The sequence below is a fragment of the Esox lucius genome, chromosome 2 (genome assembly GCF_011004845.1).
Source record: "Esox lucius isolate fEsoLuc1 chromosome 2, fEsoLuc1.pri, whole genome shotgun sequence".
NCBI classification, from domain to species: domain Eukaryota; kingdom Metazoa; phylum Chordata; class Actinopteri; order Esociformes; family Esocidae; genus Esox; species Esox lucius.
Window position 1 is genome coordinate 23,612,011 of NC_047570.1, and position 16,223 is coordinate 23,628,233.

The 16,223-nt window shown below is 39.8% G+C and overlaps 1 protein-coding gene across 5 annotated transcripts in view; it reads left to right on the plus strand.

Moving 5' to 3' along the window:
• Positions 1-16,223, plus strand: part of LOC105025713 (BTB/POZ domain-containing protein kctd15) — a 37,461-nt gene that overhangs the window by 13,207 nt on the left and 8,031 nt on the right. For all 5 annotated transcript variants that reach the window (XM_010896603.4, XM_010896602.4, XM_020051650.2 and 2 more), the window contains one exon: positions 12,119-12,424. In XM_010896603.4, coding sequence (XP_010894905.1) covers positions 12,119-12,424 — 306 coding nt within the window. The remainder of the gene's footprint in view (positions 1-12,118; positions 12,425-16,223) is intronic.

A 16,223-nucleotide genomic window follows, 5' to 3' on the forward strand; every position in this document is an offset into this window, starting at 1 on the left:
TCTGCCTTAGTTTTTTTAATTCCCTCATAAAGTACAAAAAACTGGGGTGCGTTTGGTCTGGGGTGCTAACAGGTAATACACTTCTTACAGTCGTTCCTCGTATGTCCCTTTCCAAGAAATCCAAAGCACAGGTTTTCTTCTCCATGTTCTGCCTTCTCATTTGAACTTTCCCCTTTGGTTGTCAATGAACTTTACCCTTAGGTTGTGTTGATCCTGAAAATCACACAAGACTGACCTCGGCTTATTGCAGAGCTTAATTGGCAGTTTGGGAACATTTTGTCTGAGGTTGTCTTGATTCTCCATCTCCTCCCTAATGTCATGCATTGTGTTAGAACAGCCTCTTGAGAACAATGCATGGGAACCAGAGTATGTGAGCAGAACGGAGCGGGAACTGAGCGAGGAGCCGAGCCGTCCCAGTATGACTGGAGCGAGGAGCGTTATTTGAGTGGGGCACAACGCTTTCGCTCAATCCCTCAAGTACCGCTCCAATACTGTTCCGAGTAGCGCTCAAGAAGAAGTTGAGAAGTACAGCAATGACAATACATGCATCATGCACCATTGCATGAACATGAAGCCACATACTCCAGGTTTCTATGGACAGATATTTAGCACAACGTTATTATTTCATTTTGAGTCAATTTAATATTTTTGTTTTACCGCCAATATGCACAATGAATATGCTAGTAAAATGCTGAACCCTTAATATTTCAAAGCATGAGATTTGTAATTTCTTTACATGTAGCCCATCGAAAGAATAACATCATTTCATTTTTGTAGCATGCTGACAAGGCTCTTATAATTTTAATAGAATTTCAAGCAAGTAGGCTATGTTTACTATTTTATTTTAGACATTCTATAGCCAAAATGTTGTTTAAACATTCTGAACAGTTGATTTTCTTGGTGTACTATTTCATTGTCGTATAAGTTTATAATATAGGCCCTAGTCCTACTTGTTTGAATGTAGGCTATACATTTTGCTTAAAAGACTGATAGATAGATCAGCAGACTACACTCACCTAAAGGATTATTAGGAACACCTGTTCAATTTCTCATTAATGCAATTATCTAATCAACCAATCACATGGCAGTTGCTTCAATGCATTTAGGGGTGTGGTCCTGGTCAAGACAATCTCCTGAACTCCAAACTGAATGTCAGAATGGGAAAGAAAGGTGATTTAAGCAATTTTGAGCGTGGCATGGTTGTTGGTGCCAGACGGGCCGGTCTGAGTATTTCACAATCTGCTCAGTTACTGGGATTTTCACGCACAACCATTTCTAGGGTTTACAAAGAATGGTGTGAAAAGGGAAAAACATCCAGTATGCGGCGGTCCTGTGGGCGAAAATGCCTTGTTGATGCTAGAGGTCAGAGGAGAATGGGCCGACTGATTCAAGCTGATAGAAGAGCAACTTTGACTGAAATAACCACTCGTTACAACCGAGGTATGCAGCAAAGCATTTGTGAAGCCACAACACGCACAACCTTGAGGCGGATGGGCTACAACAGCAGAAGACCCCACCGGGTACCACTCATCTCCACTACAAATAGGAAAAAGAGGCTACAATTTGCACAAGCTTACTAAAATTGGAAAGTTGAAGACTGGAAGAATGTTGCCTGGTTTGATGAGTCTCGATTTCTGTTGAGACATTCAGATGGTAGAGTCAGAATTTGGCGTAAACAGAATGAGAACATGGATCCATCATGCCTTGTTACCTCTGTGCAGGCTGGTGGTGGTGGAGTAATGGTGTGGGGGATGTTTTCTTGGCACACTTTAGGCCCCTAAGTGCCAATTGGGCATCGTTTAAATGCCACGGCCTACCTGAGCATTGTTTCTGACCATGTCCATCCCTTTATGACCGCCATGTACCCATCCTCTGATGGCTACTTCCAGCAGGATAATGCACCATGTCACAAAGCTCGAATCATTTCAAATTGGTTTCTTGAACATGACAATGAGTCCACTCTACTGAAATGGTCCCCACAGTCACCAGATCTCAACCCAATAGAGCATCTTTGGGATGTGGTGGAACGGGAGCTTCGTGCCCTGGATGTGCATCCCACAAATCTCCATCAACTGCAAGATGCTATCCTATCAATATGGGCCAGCATTTCTAAAGAATGCTTTCAGCACCTTGTTGAATCAATGCCACATAGAATTAAGGCAGTTCTGAAGGCGAAAGGGGTTCAAACACAGTATTAGTATGGTGTTCCTAATAATCCTTTAGGTGAGTGTATAATGCACTAAATAATAGAGCCTGTTCTGCGATTGTCAGTCTTGTGTTCAAATCAATGCTGGAAAGATTTCATGAATGATGTGTATTGATGTGAATCACCATCAAACCTTGGTACGTCTTTTGTAGCCAGTAGAGAGAGCTGACGTTGTTTTATAAGAAATTTGTAGATGTCATGTTTTTCTATAGCAATGGTGAGACTTTCAGTTCTTTGCACATTAGCCCCATCTGTGGTTGTTGTAAGAGGCTGCTGCTGTGATTGCTGTGTCTATATGGTGTTGCTTACAGAATAAATCCTTGGTGCGCCACGGCTTGGCCTGCCTGTTGTGATCTTGTACTCAATAAGAGTTGGTGAGCCATGTGATGTTGGCGTACGGTTTTGTGCTATCTCCAAAGGTTACGTAGTTAAGAACATTCTGGGACTGTTTTGTGAATTTCCTCTGAAGGATACAAAGTTGGGAACATTCTCTGAAGACTACAACATTGGGAATATTCTCCAAAAGGTTTCCGTGGATTCTTTTTGTTTTTGTTAACTTATTTTTTGGTTAAATGGATATGGATAAGAATATAGGCTAATTATGTGGAACAATGTATTTTTCTAAATTCTGAATGCAAACATCTGTTAAGGTACATAGGTTATTACCTCTGCTATTCCGTTTAGTGGTGGGGTAAGAACTCAGATGTGGGTGTGTCTAACTATGGCTCCACCTGTAAAAAAATTATAAAAATGTAGCCCAGTGATGATTGTAGTATGGATGTGTGGGTAGAAGATTATTGTTTGAATCATGGGTTATAATAGGGCTAAAGAAGTGTCAGCTAGAAGGCAACCAGTTTAAAATGGTTTTCCTATTTGCACTGTATGCACAATTACTGTATAGAATACCTGTGCCCCTTTAACTAGTAGACTTGGATAAAAAGACCCTTGCTCACTTAGTATTGTTCTATCACACATTTATTCACTTGTAGTAGCCTTCTGCTAAACTGCTATAAATACAAGTTTGATATTATTAGACCGCTTTTCTTCACAGCAAATGTCCTTCACATAGTGAAGCTCATCTCATCCCCCACCAATGTGTACCACCAACTTGATGCAGATGGGCAAACTGTTCACAGACAATGGTTTTTGGAAGTGTACCTAAGCCCATGCAGTAATGTCCACTACAGAATCGTGTCTGTTTTTAATGCAGTGCCACCTGCAGCTATTTGCCTCTGCAGTCTTTCATAGAATAGTGAACCTTTCTCCATCTTTCATTCTGAAAGAGTCATCCTCTCTAGGATGCTCTTTTTGTTAATAATAATGTTACAGCCATGTTGCATATTAACCTAATTAGTTGTGGGATGTTCCACCAGGTTTTTTTAGCATCACACAACTTTTCCAGTCATTTGCTGCCCCTGTCCCAGCTTTTTTCAAACATGTTGCTGGCATCAAATTCAACGTAGGCATATATTTTTCAAGAAACAATAATATTTCTCAGTTTCAAACTTTTTATGTTGTCTTTGTGGAATATTCTATTGAATACAGGGTTAAAATTATTTGTACATTGCATTCTGTTTTTCTTTACATTTTACAATAATTTTTTTTTAAACAGGGTGGTACAAAAGAGAGAATACAATGTCAATTTTTTTTCATTCTGACCAATACATTTTATTTATAATGTTTTTCAATGTAATATTCCTTTTAAAAAGTAATGTTGTAAACCTATCTGACTGTTTAATTTCAAACTCTCGCTTATTTTACATGATATGCCATAATCAGTCATATGACTTGGCTACTGTCATCAAGTTCAGTGGTCATTCAGTTAATCAAGTCTATTACCATCCATTTAAAAATACTGAAAATGAATTACCAAACAAAAACTTGGCATGATGGATATCAGACATAATTTGTCACTTTACATAAAAACGAAAATGTAAAAGAAATATAATAACTATAGCTAGCAGCCAATTATGGTACAGTAGCTTGGCAATATGCTAGTTTACCTCCCTAAGTAACTAATGAAAAATATTATTCACACAATACACATAACAAAATGACTACTGCAGTACCACCTACCATGTTAATATAAATATTTATTGTCGTTTTAATATGAATCTTTAACTCATTACATGTAAAATTGAGGTATTTGCCGCTAAACTCTCTGGAACCAATTACGTAACTGTTACTGTGAACTGTTGCAATGGTGACCGATGTGTCACATGACTGTCTTGTAAAGAACAATTTTGGTCCACATACTTTTGGTCAACATTCTCAATTGGCTTTAGGTCCCGGCTTTCACTGCTTAAGTCCATAACATTGACCTTTTTTTTGCCAATCCAGTGTGGCTTTGAATGTATTTTTGTGGTCATTGTCCTGCTGAAAGATATTCTCCCAAGTTCTAGGTCTCTTGCAGACTTCAGTAAGTTTTCTTCCTGGATTTCTTTTTACATTGCTGCATTCATTTTGTCCTATGTCTTCACAAGCTTTCCAGGCCCTAACATAGAGAAGCATCTCGATAGCATAATGCTGCCACTATAGTGCTGCATGGTATGAATGATGTTTCTCAGGATTATGTGCAAGCATAGTGCAAGCTTCCACTTGTTCTTCAAGTCTCCCACATGCTTTTTGCAAACATTGGAAATTTTGCTTTTTGGCCAAGATTTGGAAGACCTACTTGAGAGTGGACATGGGCCTCTTGGTGGCCTCCCTCACTAGTGGCCTTCTCACCCAGATGCTCAATTTTTGAGGACGGCCTGTTCTACACAGATTCACAGTTGTGCCATATTCTCTCCATTTCTTAACAGTGGACTTTCCGGGGAATAGTCAATGCCTTGGAAATGGTTTTATATCCTACCCATGATTGGTGTTTTTGAGGAACATTATTCCAGATTAGCTTTGATTCTAATGTTCCTTTGACTTCAATATGTCATTTCTGTTAGAAGTTTTACTAACCACATGTGGGACCTCACAGGGACAGGTGTATTTAATCTTGTGCTTGTCAGCTGGTTTAAGTTGAAAAATGACAATAATCTGTTAAGAAGTTCTGTTTGGCAAACCTAAACATTAAAAAAATATTGGTTTGGTCTCTATAGCTTGAAAATACTGTTATTCGCAATAATACAGTTATTACTGTCAGTTATAACAATTACATTATTAACATAGTCATTGGAAATACACATTTAAGAGTTTTATGTTGGGAAGGCTTAAACATGTGAAACAGTGGTTTGGTCTCTTTAGCTTTCAAGAGATAATGTTTTAGGGGGTAATTAACACAAATTATGCAAATTAGGCTGATTCATAGTTGACAAATGTTTCTGAATTATAAGTCTGATAGCCTAAACATGTGAAACAAAGTTGGTTTCATGTCTCTAGCTTTAACAGTTCAACAGATAATGTTTTAGGGTTAATTTATACAATGCAAATTACGCTCATTGAAGTAATCCACCACACATAAACATTCAATAGAATTTTAAGTTAATACAGCCTTAAAGCTTAAGAGTTGGTATTATAGCTTGATTGGCCAAGAAGCATGACTTTCAATTGAAACCTCTTTATCCCCGTGGCTCTCATTTAAATCCATGTTAACATGTTATACAAATTCTAAATGCTTATAATTGCAAAAGTAAACATATTATCAAAAATCCCATGTTGGGCCAGTCTGAAAATATTAAAGTTGTTTTGGAGTTTTTTGCTTGAATGGTGTTGGAGGAGATAGGTCTAGAAATGTTGGTTCTTATCTCGATTAATTTCTATGTTACTGTTTTCCCATTGAAATGAATTAGATGAAATATTTAAATATTGTTACAATTAAAAAACTATAAATTATATCAAGGCCACCCTTTCAAGCAAATGGAGTTGGGTCTGTGTGGATATTTAACAGTTGTTTTTGTTAATAGTTTTATTATTCTTGTTCCAGACCAAGTGGAAGAAATGGGATAACATTAAGACTACAAGAGAAATCGAGTCATGCTTTGCCTTTGGACGCACCCCCAAATATTAGAAATCCCAATGAAATTGTCCTTTTCTGCTATTATGTATATAAGCAAATAGTAGCACTTATATTTATAGACAGATAATCTAAATATTTTTTATGAAGTTTGTTTTGCATATATAATTTAACATATCAAGAGAATAAAGATTTTTTTACCTGTATTTACCAGAGACGTACTTAGCTTACTTTTTGGTAGTACAGCTGAAACCATCAACATCCTCTTGCTTCAAAAATGTATTTTGTCTAAAGTATGTATATTGTAATGCAAAAGTGTTTTTGTGAGTTTTTTATGACCCACTGTTAGGTTTTGGCACTTGTTATTTACAAGACTTCAGAAAACAACCACCTAACAATATGAAAAAATATGTATGTAACTCCAGCTGTAAAACACATGGAGACCAATGTGTTCCCCATACTTTTTCCATTCAGAATATGAAATACACTCATAGCTCAAACCATTGTGAAATGCAATGCAATACGTGAATGCTTTTGATTGGTGAAGAGACAAGAGTCAGACCAACACAGTAAAAAGAGGACAAATTGAATGTGATTACGTCACGCTGTCTCTCAGGCCAGTCAGTCGCCTTGAGAGTTTTGAATATGTAAATATGTAGTATTTTTATACCGATTGGGAGAATGCTTTTGGTCAGATTCAGTCAAATGATCCTAGAGTATATTTCTCAAGTAATAATATATGAAATATTAAAGTTGTTTTATATATAAATAGAAGGTGTCAGGCCCACCCACCCAGGGAGATCCATCCATGTCTACCACTCTTAGCTACCCTTTGGCATACATCAAAAACGTGACTTTTTTAAATCACAGCTGTCTGCTTGTTTTTGTCAATTACAAAACTGCACCGGAGAAATGCACAACAAGTCTAAAAATGCATTTTTAACATTGCTCGCTCCGAGTCTCGTCACTGTTTAACATATTAATATGCAGTGCTTCCTTCTGCCACTGTCCATGCCAATTATTTTATAATGACATTACTGACTGCTATCTAGCTAGCGACCAGAAAAGGAAGCCAGCCAAGACCGCACAAACAAATAAACAAACTGTAAAGTCAGTGAGTAGTGAGTGGATTTACAGACATACTTTAATAAAAGAGTTAAATGTCTTTACTGTGATGACATAACATTTACACTTCTGGTAATGCTCTTGAAAACTGATACTGTACCTATAGAGAATCTATTTAAACTCTCTCTAGAATGTCCCAAATTCTCCCAAGTATGAATAGCCTCAAGAGGTTATTTTAATATTAAGACAAATTGATTCCACGTTTGACATTATTGTGTCATCTTGTTGAGGATCATCCCATTTCAATCAGTGGTATTCCCATATCAATTTAAAAGGACCGAGCAGATTGTTTAGCCTGTTGACTAACAAACCTATCATTTTGTTGGTTTAGTGAGCTGTGAGAAGTATTATGTTCATGTTTTGTATCAAGACAATCACTGTCTCTCTGCCCATCTCTATTTTGCTCTCCTCCATCCCTCCCTCTATTCTCCCTCCATCCTTTCCTGCGATGTTGCCTTGCCAGTGGGCGATCAGGTCAGATCATTATTTTGGAGCTTAACCGGCCTGTCTGGACACAGAATTGTGGGATAGATTGTCTCTTGGAGCTGGGAGCATACAACCAAGACAGCTGTTGGGCCTGTCTCCCCTCTCATCCTCACTTCAGCCTTACGTTACGATTGCTCTGTTGTTCTGTTCTGCCTGGCTTAGGCTCAGGATGACTAAAGTGCCTCGCAGACAGACTCCTGTAAAAAATATATCCATCTGTGGCTTCAGACCTGTGAAGGATGAGGAGCCACACTTTGATACAGAGAGCACCCTAAAGGGAGAACGTCTCTGTATGCATTTTGTCAGCCGCTGTGAGAAGGGCCAAGAGAAGGGAGAAGGGAAAAAAAGTGACCATCCTTTCACATTCTGTAATCTTAAATATTACAATGCCTGCTTAGGATGTGTTGCGTCAGCACTCTCTTCAGATAGCGTTGGTTAGGGGGGGGTCATTCCTGATTTTCAGATGGAGTGTTGAATGAGGGGTTAAAGGACAACCACCACTTTATTGACTGTTGTTATGCTGGTAGAATATATTATATGCTCGTCTGTAAGAAATTATACACAATATATAAAACATTACAGTTTTTTGTCATTTTCCAGTTTCTGAATTGCCGTTGTCTACAACATAGTTTCCAGGGCACATTTTCTTTAGGATTATGCAGCGCTTGCATAGTAAGCCTGCAGTTAGCTTAGCAAGTGGACAAAGTTGACCTAAACTCTCTATGTAACTAGTTAGGAGTGCATTTAACATTATTATTTGTTTGTAACTACTGTGGATTGACTAAGTAATCCCCTCCCCTTTTCACATTTTATTGCATTTAAGTATAGGCCTAATAGAAATGTATTTAACTGAGCATTTTTGTTTGATCTAAACAAAATATGTGTAAAAAATATGTATAATGTAAAAGGGTAAAAAAAAAAAATTTGTCATTGTATAACTTTTCAAGGAAAACCTAAGTTATTTCGGTATTTTCGATGCAGATAAGTGCAGGCAAAGTCCTAAAAAACCCCCTGCTTCATTAGGTTTAACAGCAGACACAGTGGAGAGGAATTCAGCTTTCAGCTGGAAAGTAACCAACAACACAAGGCCAAAACTACACTGAGTGGTTGACTGAGAATACCGTGAATGTGTCTGAGTGGCCAAGTTACTTCAGGTCCCTGTATTTCTCCACTTCTGTTTTAAAATGTGTGGCAATACATAAACATATGACTTTCCCCAAAAAGATAAAGGTGTTGCTTACATATACTGAATGGGGGGCTCTGAGAACTTATCTACTCAAACTGTATTAATGTTTTATTTTTCAATTTTATATATATTCCACTAGGACATTACAAAATATGTTTTTAAGATTGTTAAAAAGTATTAATAGTTTTTACACTTTTATACACAAATGCATATGCAATTTACTGTGTATGATAATTCTTGTCTGGATTTATCCTAAATACTGTGGGGAGAAAAAGTATTTGATACACTGCTGATTTTGCAGGTTTTCCCACTTTTTCCCACTTCCCACAAAGCATGTAGAAGTCTGTAATTTTTATCATAGGTACTCTTCAACAGTGAGTGACGGAATCAAAAAAAAAATCCAGAAAATCACATTGCATGACAAAAGTATTTGATACTTCAGAAAAGCAGAACTTAATATTTGGTACAGAAACCTTTGTTTGCAATTACGTACGTTTCCTGTAGTTCTTGACCAGGTTTGCACACACTGCAGCAGGGATTTTGGCCTACTCCTCCATACAGACCTTCTCCAGATCCTTCAGGTTTCGGGGCTGTCACTGGGCAATACAGACTTTCAGCTTCCTCCAAAGATTTTCTATTGGGTTCAGGTCTGGAGACTGGCTAGGCCACTCCAGGACCTTGAGATGCTTCTTACGGAGCCACTTTTTAGTTGCCCTGGCTATGTTTTTGGGATCGTTGTCATGCTGGAAGACCCAGGCACGACCCATCTTCAATGCTCTTTCTGAGGGAAGGAGGTTGTTGGCCAAGATCTCGCAATACATGGCCCCATCAATCCTCCCCTCAATACGGTGCAGTCGTCCTGTCCCCTTTGCAGAAAAGCATCCCCAAAGAATTATGTTTCCACCTCCGTGCTTCACGGTTGGGATGGTGTTCTTGGGGTTGTACTCATCCTTCTTCTTCCTCCAAACACGGCGAGTGGAGTTTAGAGCAAAAAGCTCTATTTTTGTCTCATCAGACCACATGACCTTCGCGCATTCCTCCTCTGGATCATCCAGACGGTCATTGGTAAACTTCAGCCGGGCCTGGACATGCGCTGGCTTGAGCAGGGGGACCTTGCGTGCGCTGCATGATTTTAATCCATGACGGCGTAATGTGTTACTAATGGTTTTCTTTGAGACTGTGGTCCCAGCTCTCTTCAGGTCATTGACAGGTCATGTAGTTCTGGACTGATCCCTCACCTTCCTCATGATCATTGATGCCTCACGAGGTGAGATCTTGCATGAAGCCCCAGACCGAGGGAGATTGACCTTCATCTTGAACTTCTTCCATTTTCTAATAACAGTTGTTGCCTTCTCACCAAGCTGCTTGCCTATTGTCCTGTAGCCCATCCCAGCCTTGTGCAGGTCTACAATTTTATCCCTGATGTCCTTACACAGCTCTCTGGTCTTGGCCATTGTGGAGAGGTTGGAGTCTGTTTGATTGAGTGTGTGGACAGGTGTCTTTTATACAGGTAACGAGTTCAAACAGGTGCAGTTAATACATGTAATGAGTGGAGAACAGGAGGGCTTCTTAAAGAAAAACTAACAGGTCTGTGAGAGCCGGAATTCTTACTGGTTGGTAGGTGATCAAATACTTATGTCATGCAATAAAATGCAAATTAATTATTTAAAAATCATACAATGTGATTTTCTGGATTTTTGTTTTAGATTCCATCTCTCACAGTTGAATTGTTCCTAGGATAAAAATGAAAGACCTCTACATGCTTTGTAAGTAGGAAAACCTGCAAAATCGTCAGTGTATCAAATATTTGTTCTCCCCACTGTACATGTTAATGGTCAACAATCAACTGCACTACAGTAAAACATGAAAATGAATGTAGATGTTAACTGAATGTTAAAATAATTAGAATTATCCAGAAGGAGAAGGTTTTTCATGTAAGGGGATTTGAAAGCTGCTGTTTTTTTCTATCCTGACTGAGGCAGACCGGGTTAATAAATATGTTGTTTGCTGCTATTGCCCTGCCGTACTCCCTACCCAGCAGTGAGAGGCGAGGGAAAAGGTTTTTTAGATTTAGTTCCCCCAGCACTCCTAGCACCCAACACCCACAGCCAAATGATGATGCAGTCAGACTGAAACAGGCCCTCTATCTCTCCTCCACACAAAAACTTCATTTAAGTTTCTAGAGATTTTATGGTATAATGTAATCATTCACTTTTTGAATGGGTATATTTCATTGAGAGAATTATTTGGTCTTACAACAAAAATATATAAAGTATTTCAAATAAAAAGGAAATTAATGGAAGATATCAAATAAACTGGAAATTAATGGAGATACCATATTTACTTTTTTTTTACAGTGTAAAACAAAGATACAACTGCCATTAGCTAATGTAATCAAATTACTGATTGTGTAGAAACATTTACAATCCTAATCTGATGCGTTTAAAAGTGTCCACTGTCCAGATTTCCATGAATTCCCCTTGATGCAAACAGTCCAATGAAACCAATACTGGCTTGTATTAGGATTGTCCTCATGTTCACTTCTCCCACGCACATTCTCCTCACATCCCCTCTGTTAGCTTTCAATGGTCTGCTTTCCTCCTCAGTCTTCCTGGTATTTTCAATTGTAGCATTGAATTGATGGTGCCATCTGGTCTTATGGGAAATTAGAGGCAAGAGCGCGGGGGCAAATGGCCCCAGCAGGCACAGCCCAGGGCAAGGAAGGCAGCTAGGCAATCTGCTGCAGCTATACTGTCTGTCTGCACGCAGGAATGGATTTGTATTTTTTTCTATTTTATTTACCGTTATTTTCACCAGGTAAGTTGACTGAGAACACATTATCATTTGTAGAGGGAAGAGGGGATGAAGGAGACAGATGGAAGCTGGTGAAGATGAGGTGGCTGTGATGGTATGCTTGCTTGGTTGTGGTGCTGGAAATGAAAAACAATTCAGGCCGTTCTCCAGTAAACAACTGGAGACAGATCTGGTTTACTAGTAAATCACTGTTCAATATGAGTTAGTTCAATGTGCAGCGTGGCTTTAACAAAGACAATCTGTATCCTTGAAATGCCCCCAAAATGTGGGACAATGATAATAGACTGAGCAATAACAGACAAAGGTGTGAAAGTGACTCATGTTCCCCACCTTACCGTCTCCTGTTGTGTCCCAGGACTTCCACCTGCTGTATGAGGAGGCTCGGTACTACCAGCTGTCTCCCATGATCAAGGAGCTGGAGCGCTGGAAGCAGGAGAGGGAGCAGCGCCGGACGGCCCAGCCCTGTGACTGCCTGGTGGTGCGGGTGACCCCTGACCTGGGGGAGAGGATCGCACTCAGCGGGGAGAAGGTGCTCATCGAGGAGATCTTCCCCGAGACCGGAGACGTCATGTGTAACTCGGTGAACGCTGGCTGGAACCAGGACCCCACGCATGTTATTCGTTTCCCCCTAAACGGCTACTGCAGGCTCAACTCTGTCCAGGTATGTAACCGACGTAACCGACTTGAGCGTCAGTTGTGTGTTGTTTTTTTTGGGTGATCATAATCCTATAGAGACTCGACTTCTATCCTATCCTGAGGAGTTTTAACCGTTGTGAAGTTCACCAGTGTTTTATAAAAGGACCCCACATGATTTGTAGCCTGCATGTAGCCACAGAAAAGTGCTGATGCAACCGCTCATCATCAGAACTCTCAAGAGGCAATAATAGGTTTTCTGATGGGCTTTAGACAACATTAGTTGATGGTGTTCAGAGATATTGACAGGCCCATGTCACAGTAACAGGAAGATTCCGCTTCCTCTCAGAAGGCACTCCTACCACCAGACGGTTTACATGAGGCTTTAAGGATCACAGGAGCCTCCCACCTCAACAGCTCAGTGCCTATAGCCATACACAGATCAACACATAGAGGAGCCTCACCCAGCACCCAACGCCAAGCATGCTCCACCCTCCCCCCAACATGCCAGCCAGGCTCTAACACCTCCACTGCCCCTCTGCCAATGTGAGAGACCACCTCTAGGGCTGCTGCCTTGTCCTCTCCACTGCCTGCCTGAGCAGCTGGACAAAGCCTTGTCCTCTACACTGTCTGCCTGAGCAGCTGGACAAAGCCTTGTCCTCTCCACTGCCTGCCTGAGCAGCTGGACAAAGCCTTGTCCTCTACACTGTCTGCCTGAGCAGCTGGACAAAGCCTTGTCCTCTCCACTGCCTGCCTGAGCAGCTGGACAAAGCCTTGTCCTCTCTACTGCCTGCCTGAGCAGCTGGGCAAAGCCTTGTCCTCTACACTGTCTGCCTGAGCAGCAGGATAAAGCCTTGTCCTCTCCACTGTCTGCCTGAGCTGTGGCCATGTTTTCTTCTTTCAAAAATGAAAAGGGGAGAAATAAGAAGTGAAAAAAATGATATGCATAATTTAAGCTTTACTCATTTTTAAGACACAGCTCCTCTTTTTAAAAAGACTCCAATATAACATCGCCCAAGGCGATTGAAATACACGTATTGCATTTTTTAATACCATACTTACAATTTCTCAAACAGCCTAAACCGGTTTATACTTCTTTTATAGATTTTTAAATGGCTTGCAATATAATTAATTGGCCGCATCAACTAACACAACATTTTCTCACTCTGTTTACAGCTGAGTCTGGTCACAGTGTGCGTCGTACATCCTTTTCAAACGGAATGTAGAACGATCACTCCTATTCATTTTTGGGTCTTTATAAGGAGCTTCCCCACAGAACTCCAATCACATCATCTTTTTCAGTGCCGGTATGATTAGTCAAAACACTAATTAGTGTAAGAAATACCTGAATTAAGCTGTCTGTGTAAACTCAGCCGGAGAGTCTCTTCTAATCTGAGATCCAACAAACCCCATTATCCAGCATCCTGGTCAAAAGGAGCGCACTACATTAGCATTAACACAGAGCAGAGTTCCTGCACACCTCCATAGTGTGACAAGGCACCCGGCTGAAGACCTCTGCCTTGGTCAGAGTAGTGGACTATAGTGGGAATAGGACGCCATTTAGGACAGTGTATCAATGACTTGGCACTAACAGAAGGTTGAGCTTCTCTTTAGGGTTTCTTGTTAGGGATGTTACTGTTAGTGAATGAGGAACACAGAGGGGCTCTGTGGGGCTTTTGTCTCAGCATATGGCCTTTGCCCAGATGGGGAGGTGTTTTTTTTTCACGGCAGGGCTGTCTGGGCTGGCCCCTTTAAGACACACCGCAAACACACACACAAACACACACACACACCACAGAGCAGATGGAGGTATTTTTCTGGTGCAAGGGGAGATTTTTTGAAACAACGTTCTGTCCAGTGTCATTGTTGTATGAGCAGTATGTGAAGGTTATGAGAATAATACTCATCTTACGCGCCCAGACAATGTGTCTGTGATCTGATGACAGCCCTGTACCCCAACCAAGGGGAAGACAACCACACCCTGCCTACAGTGAAAGACACACAAGAGAGAAAGCTGAATGGCATATTGTAGAAGAGAAGAGAGGAAGTGACAGAGAGAAAGGAGGGAAATATGAGTATTTAAACACATGAACTTAATGATATGAAGTGACATTTCAGGTTTCCAGTACAGCTAAGGTTACATCTTAGAAAATTAAAAAAGTAGAATGAATATGTCGAATACATTTGCAGACAATAAAAACCGTGGCGCATAAGAAGTGTCTGCAACCGTTCAGACAAGAGAATTCTCCTTGAATGTTCTGTATTGTTTCCCTGACAACTTAAACGTTTAAATAAACTGTTATGAACTTCTTTAGAGAGAACGGTCTGTACCCAGGCAGCAGGGAGATACAGTACGCTGTCCTAATGCAAGTCTTGATTATTTGATTGACAGTTCTGGTTGCCAAGTGATGGATGTTCATTGTCCCACTTCAGAAACAGCATTTTCTTTTTACAGACTATGGAAATGCTGGTTCAGTGACACTCCAAAACTATCTCTGGAGGTTTTGTGTCAGCATTTAAAAGCCGAAGTGTGCCCTTACAGATATAGTGCATACAAATATGCACACTACAACTATGTAGTGAAAATTAAGAAGAAAATTTTACACACAGCAAAAATATAGCAAGAAGATAAAGCAATATTATACCTAACACTGTACATAGCCGCAGTTAAAGAGTACCGCAAACTAGAAGCAATATTGATATATGTGCTTGTTATAAAAATATTATAAATCTGATTAAAATATTATCAGAGAAATAAAAGTACAGCAGTAATCCATGTTCTGCCCTAGTCAAGGATGGAAATCAACACCCAGCAAACACCAGTGGATGGTAAAATGTACGGTATACTGGCTTACTTCAGCTACTGTACATTGGCAGTTGCTGCTCACAAAGCATTTGGAAACAAGATTTTTCCATTCAAAGCCAGATGTCAAATAGGCAAGAAAGGCTCTTAAGTGTGAATTTGTGTTCAGGTTTGGAAAATTGTTTTTAATTGTTACTTTATGTTTGTTGCAACTGCTGCTAGCGATTGTTTGTATAATCTAATGACTCGAATAGAGGTACACTATGCTTGATTGAACACTCCAAAAACATTTTATTTATGAACTTTTAATATTTTTTTAGCATTATAACACTTTCATTTATTTGTATGCTTCTATTAGTTTACATGGGCACATCATATCCGTGAGTAGGCCTGAAGTATAATAATAAATAAACGTAATCACTCAGTATTTTATGGTCGGGCAAGCACAAAGTATGATGCCATGCCAAAAGTCAAGGTCATCAATTGATCAACACCTAGGTTATGGCAGGATGAAAAGGAGCAGGGTGACATCTACTGCATTTGTAACAGTTCAACAATTTTAAAATTCTAGTTGGAGAACAACACCTTGTTGCTGTAACGTAATTAATCTCAGTGATTAGGGGACATTGCCTAAGAATTTGCTTCTATCCACATGAAGCTGTCCGCAGAATGAAACTCTAATTTCATGTGAAGTGAAATATACAGCAAAGCCATCTACTACAGCCAACTTGTTTTGAGAAGCTGCACTGTTCACCTAGTTCCCACCAGTTGCAACAAAGATATGAAGCTAGACACAGTCTCCCATCCTGCTCCCAGGCCTTCATATGGTACTGAAGCTCAATAATGTCATTAGACTGCTTCACTAACAAAAACTCCAGATCACACTTGTAGGTAATGTCATTGCGCTATTTCAATCTGCAGCCCTAATAGTAGTTGTAGGATTTTACACATTGCCAAAGACCAATCTGTGAGTTAATTTAACCAATGGAAAAAGAACTACTGCATTAACACTGCCAATTCAATC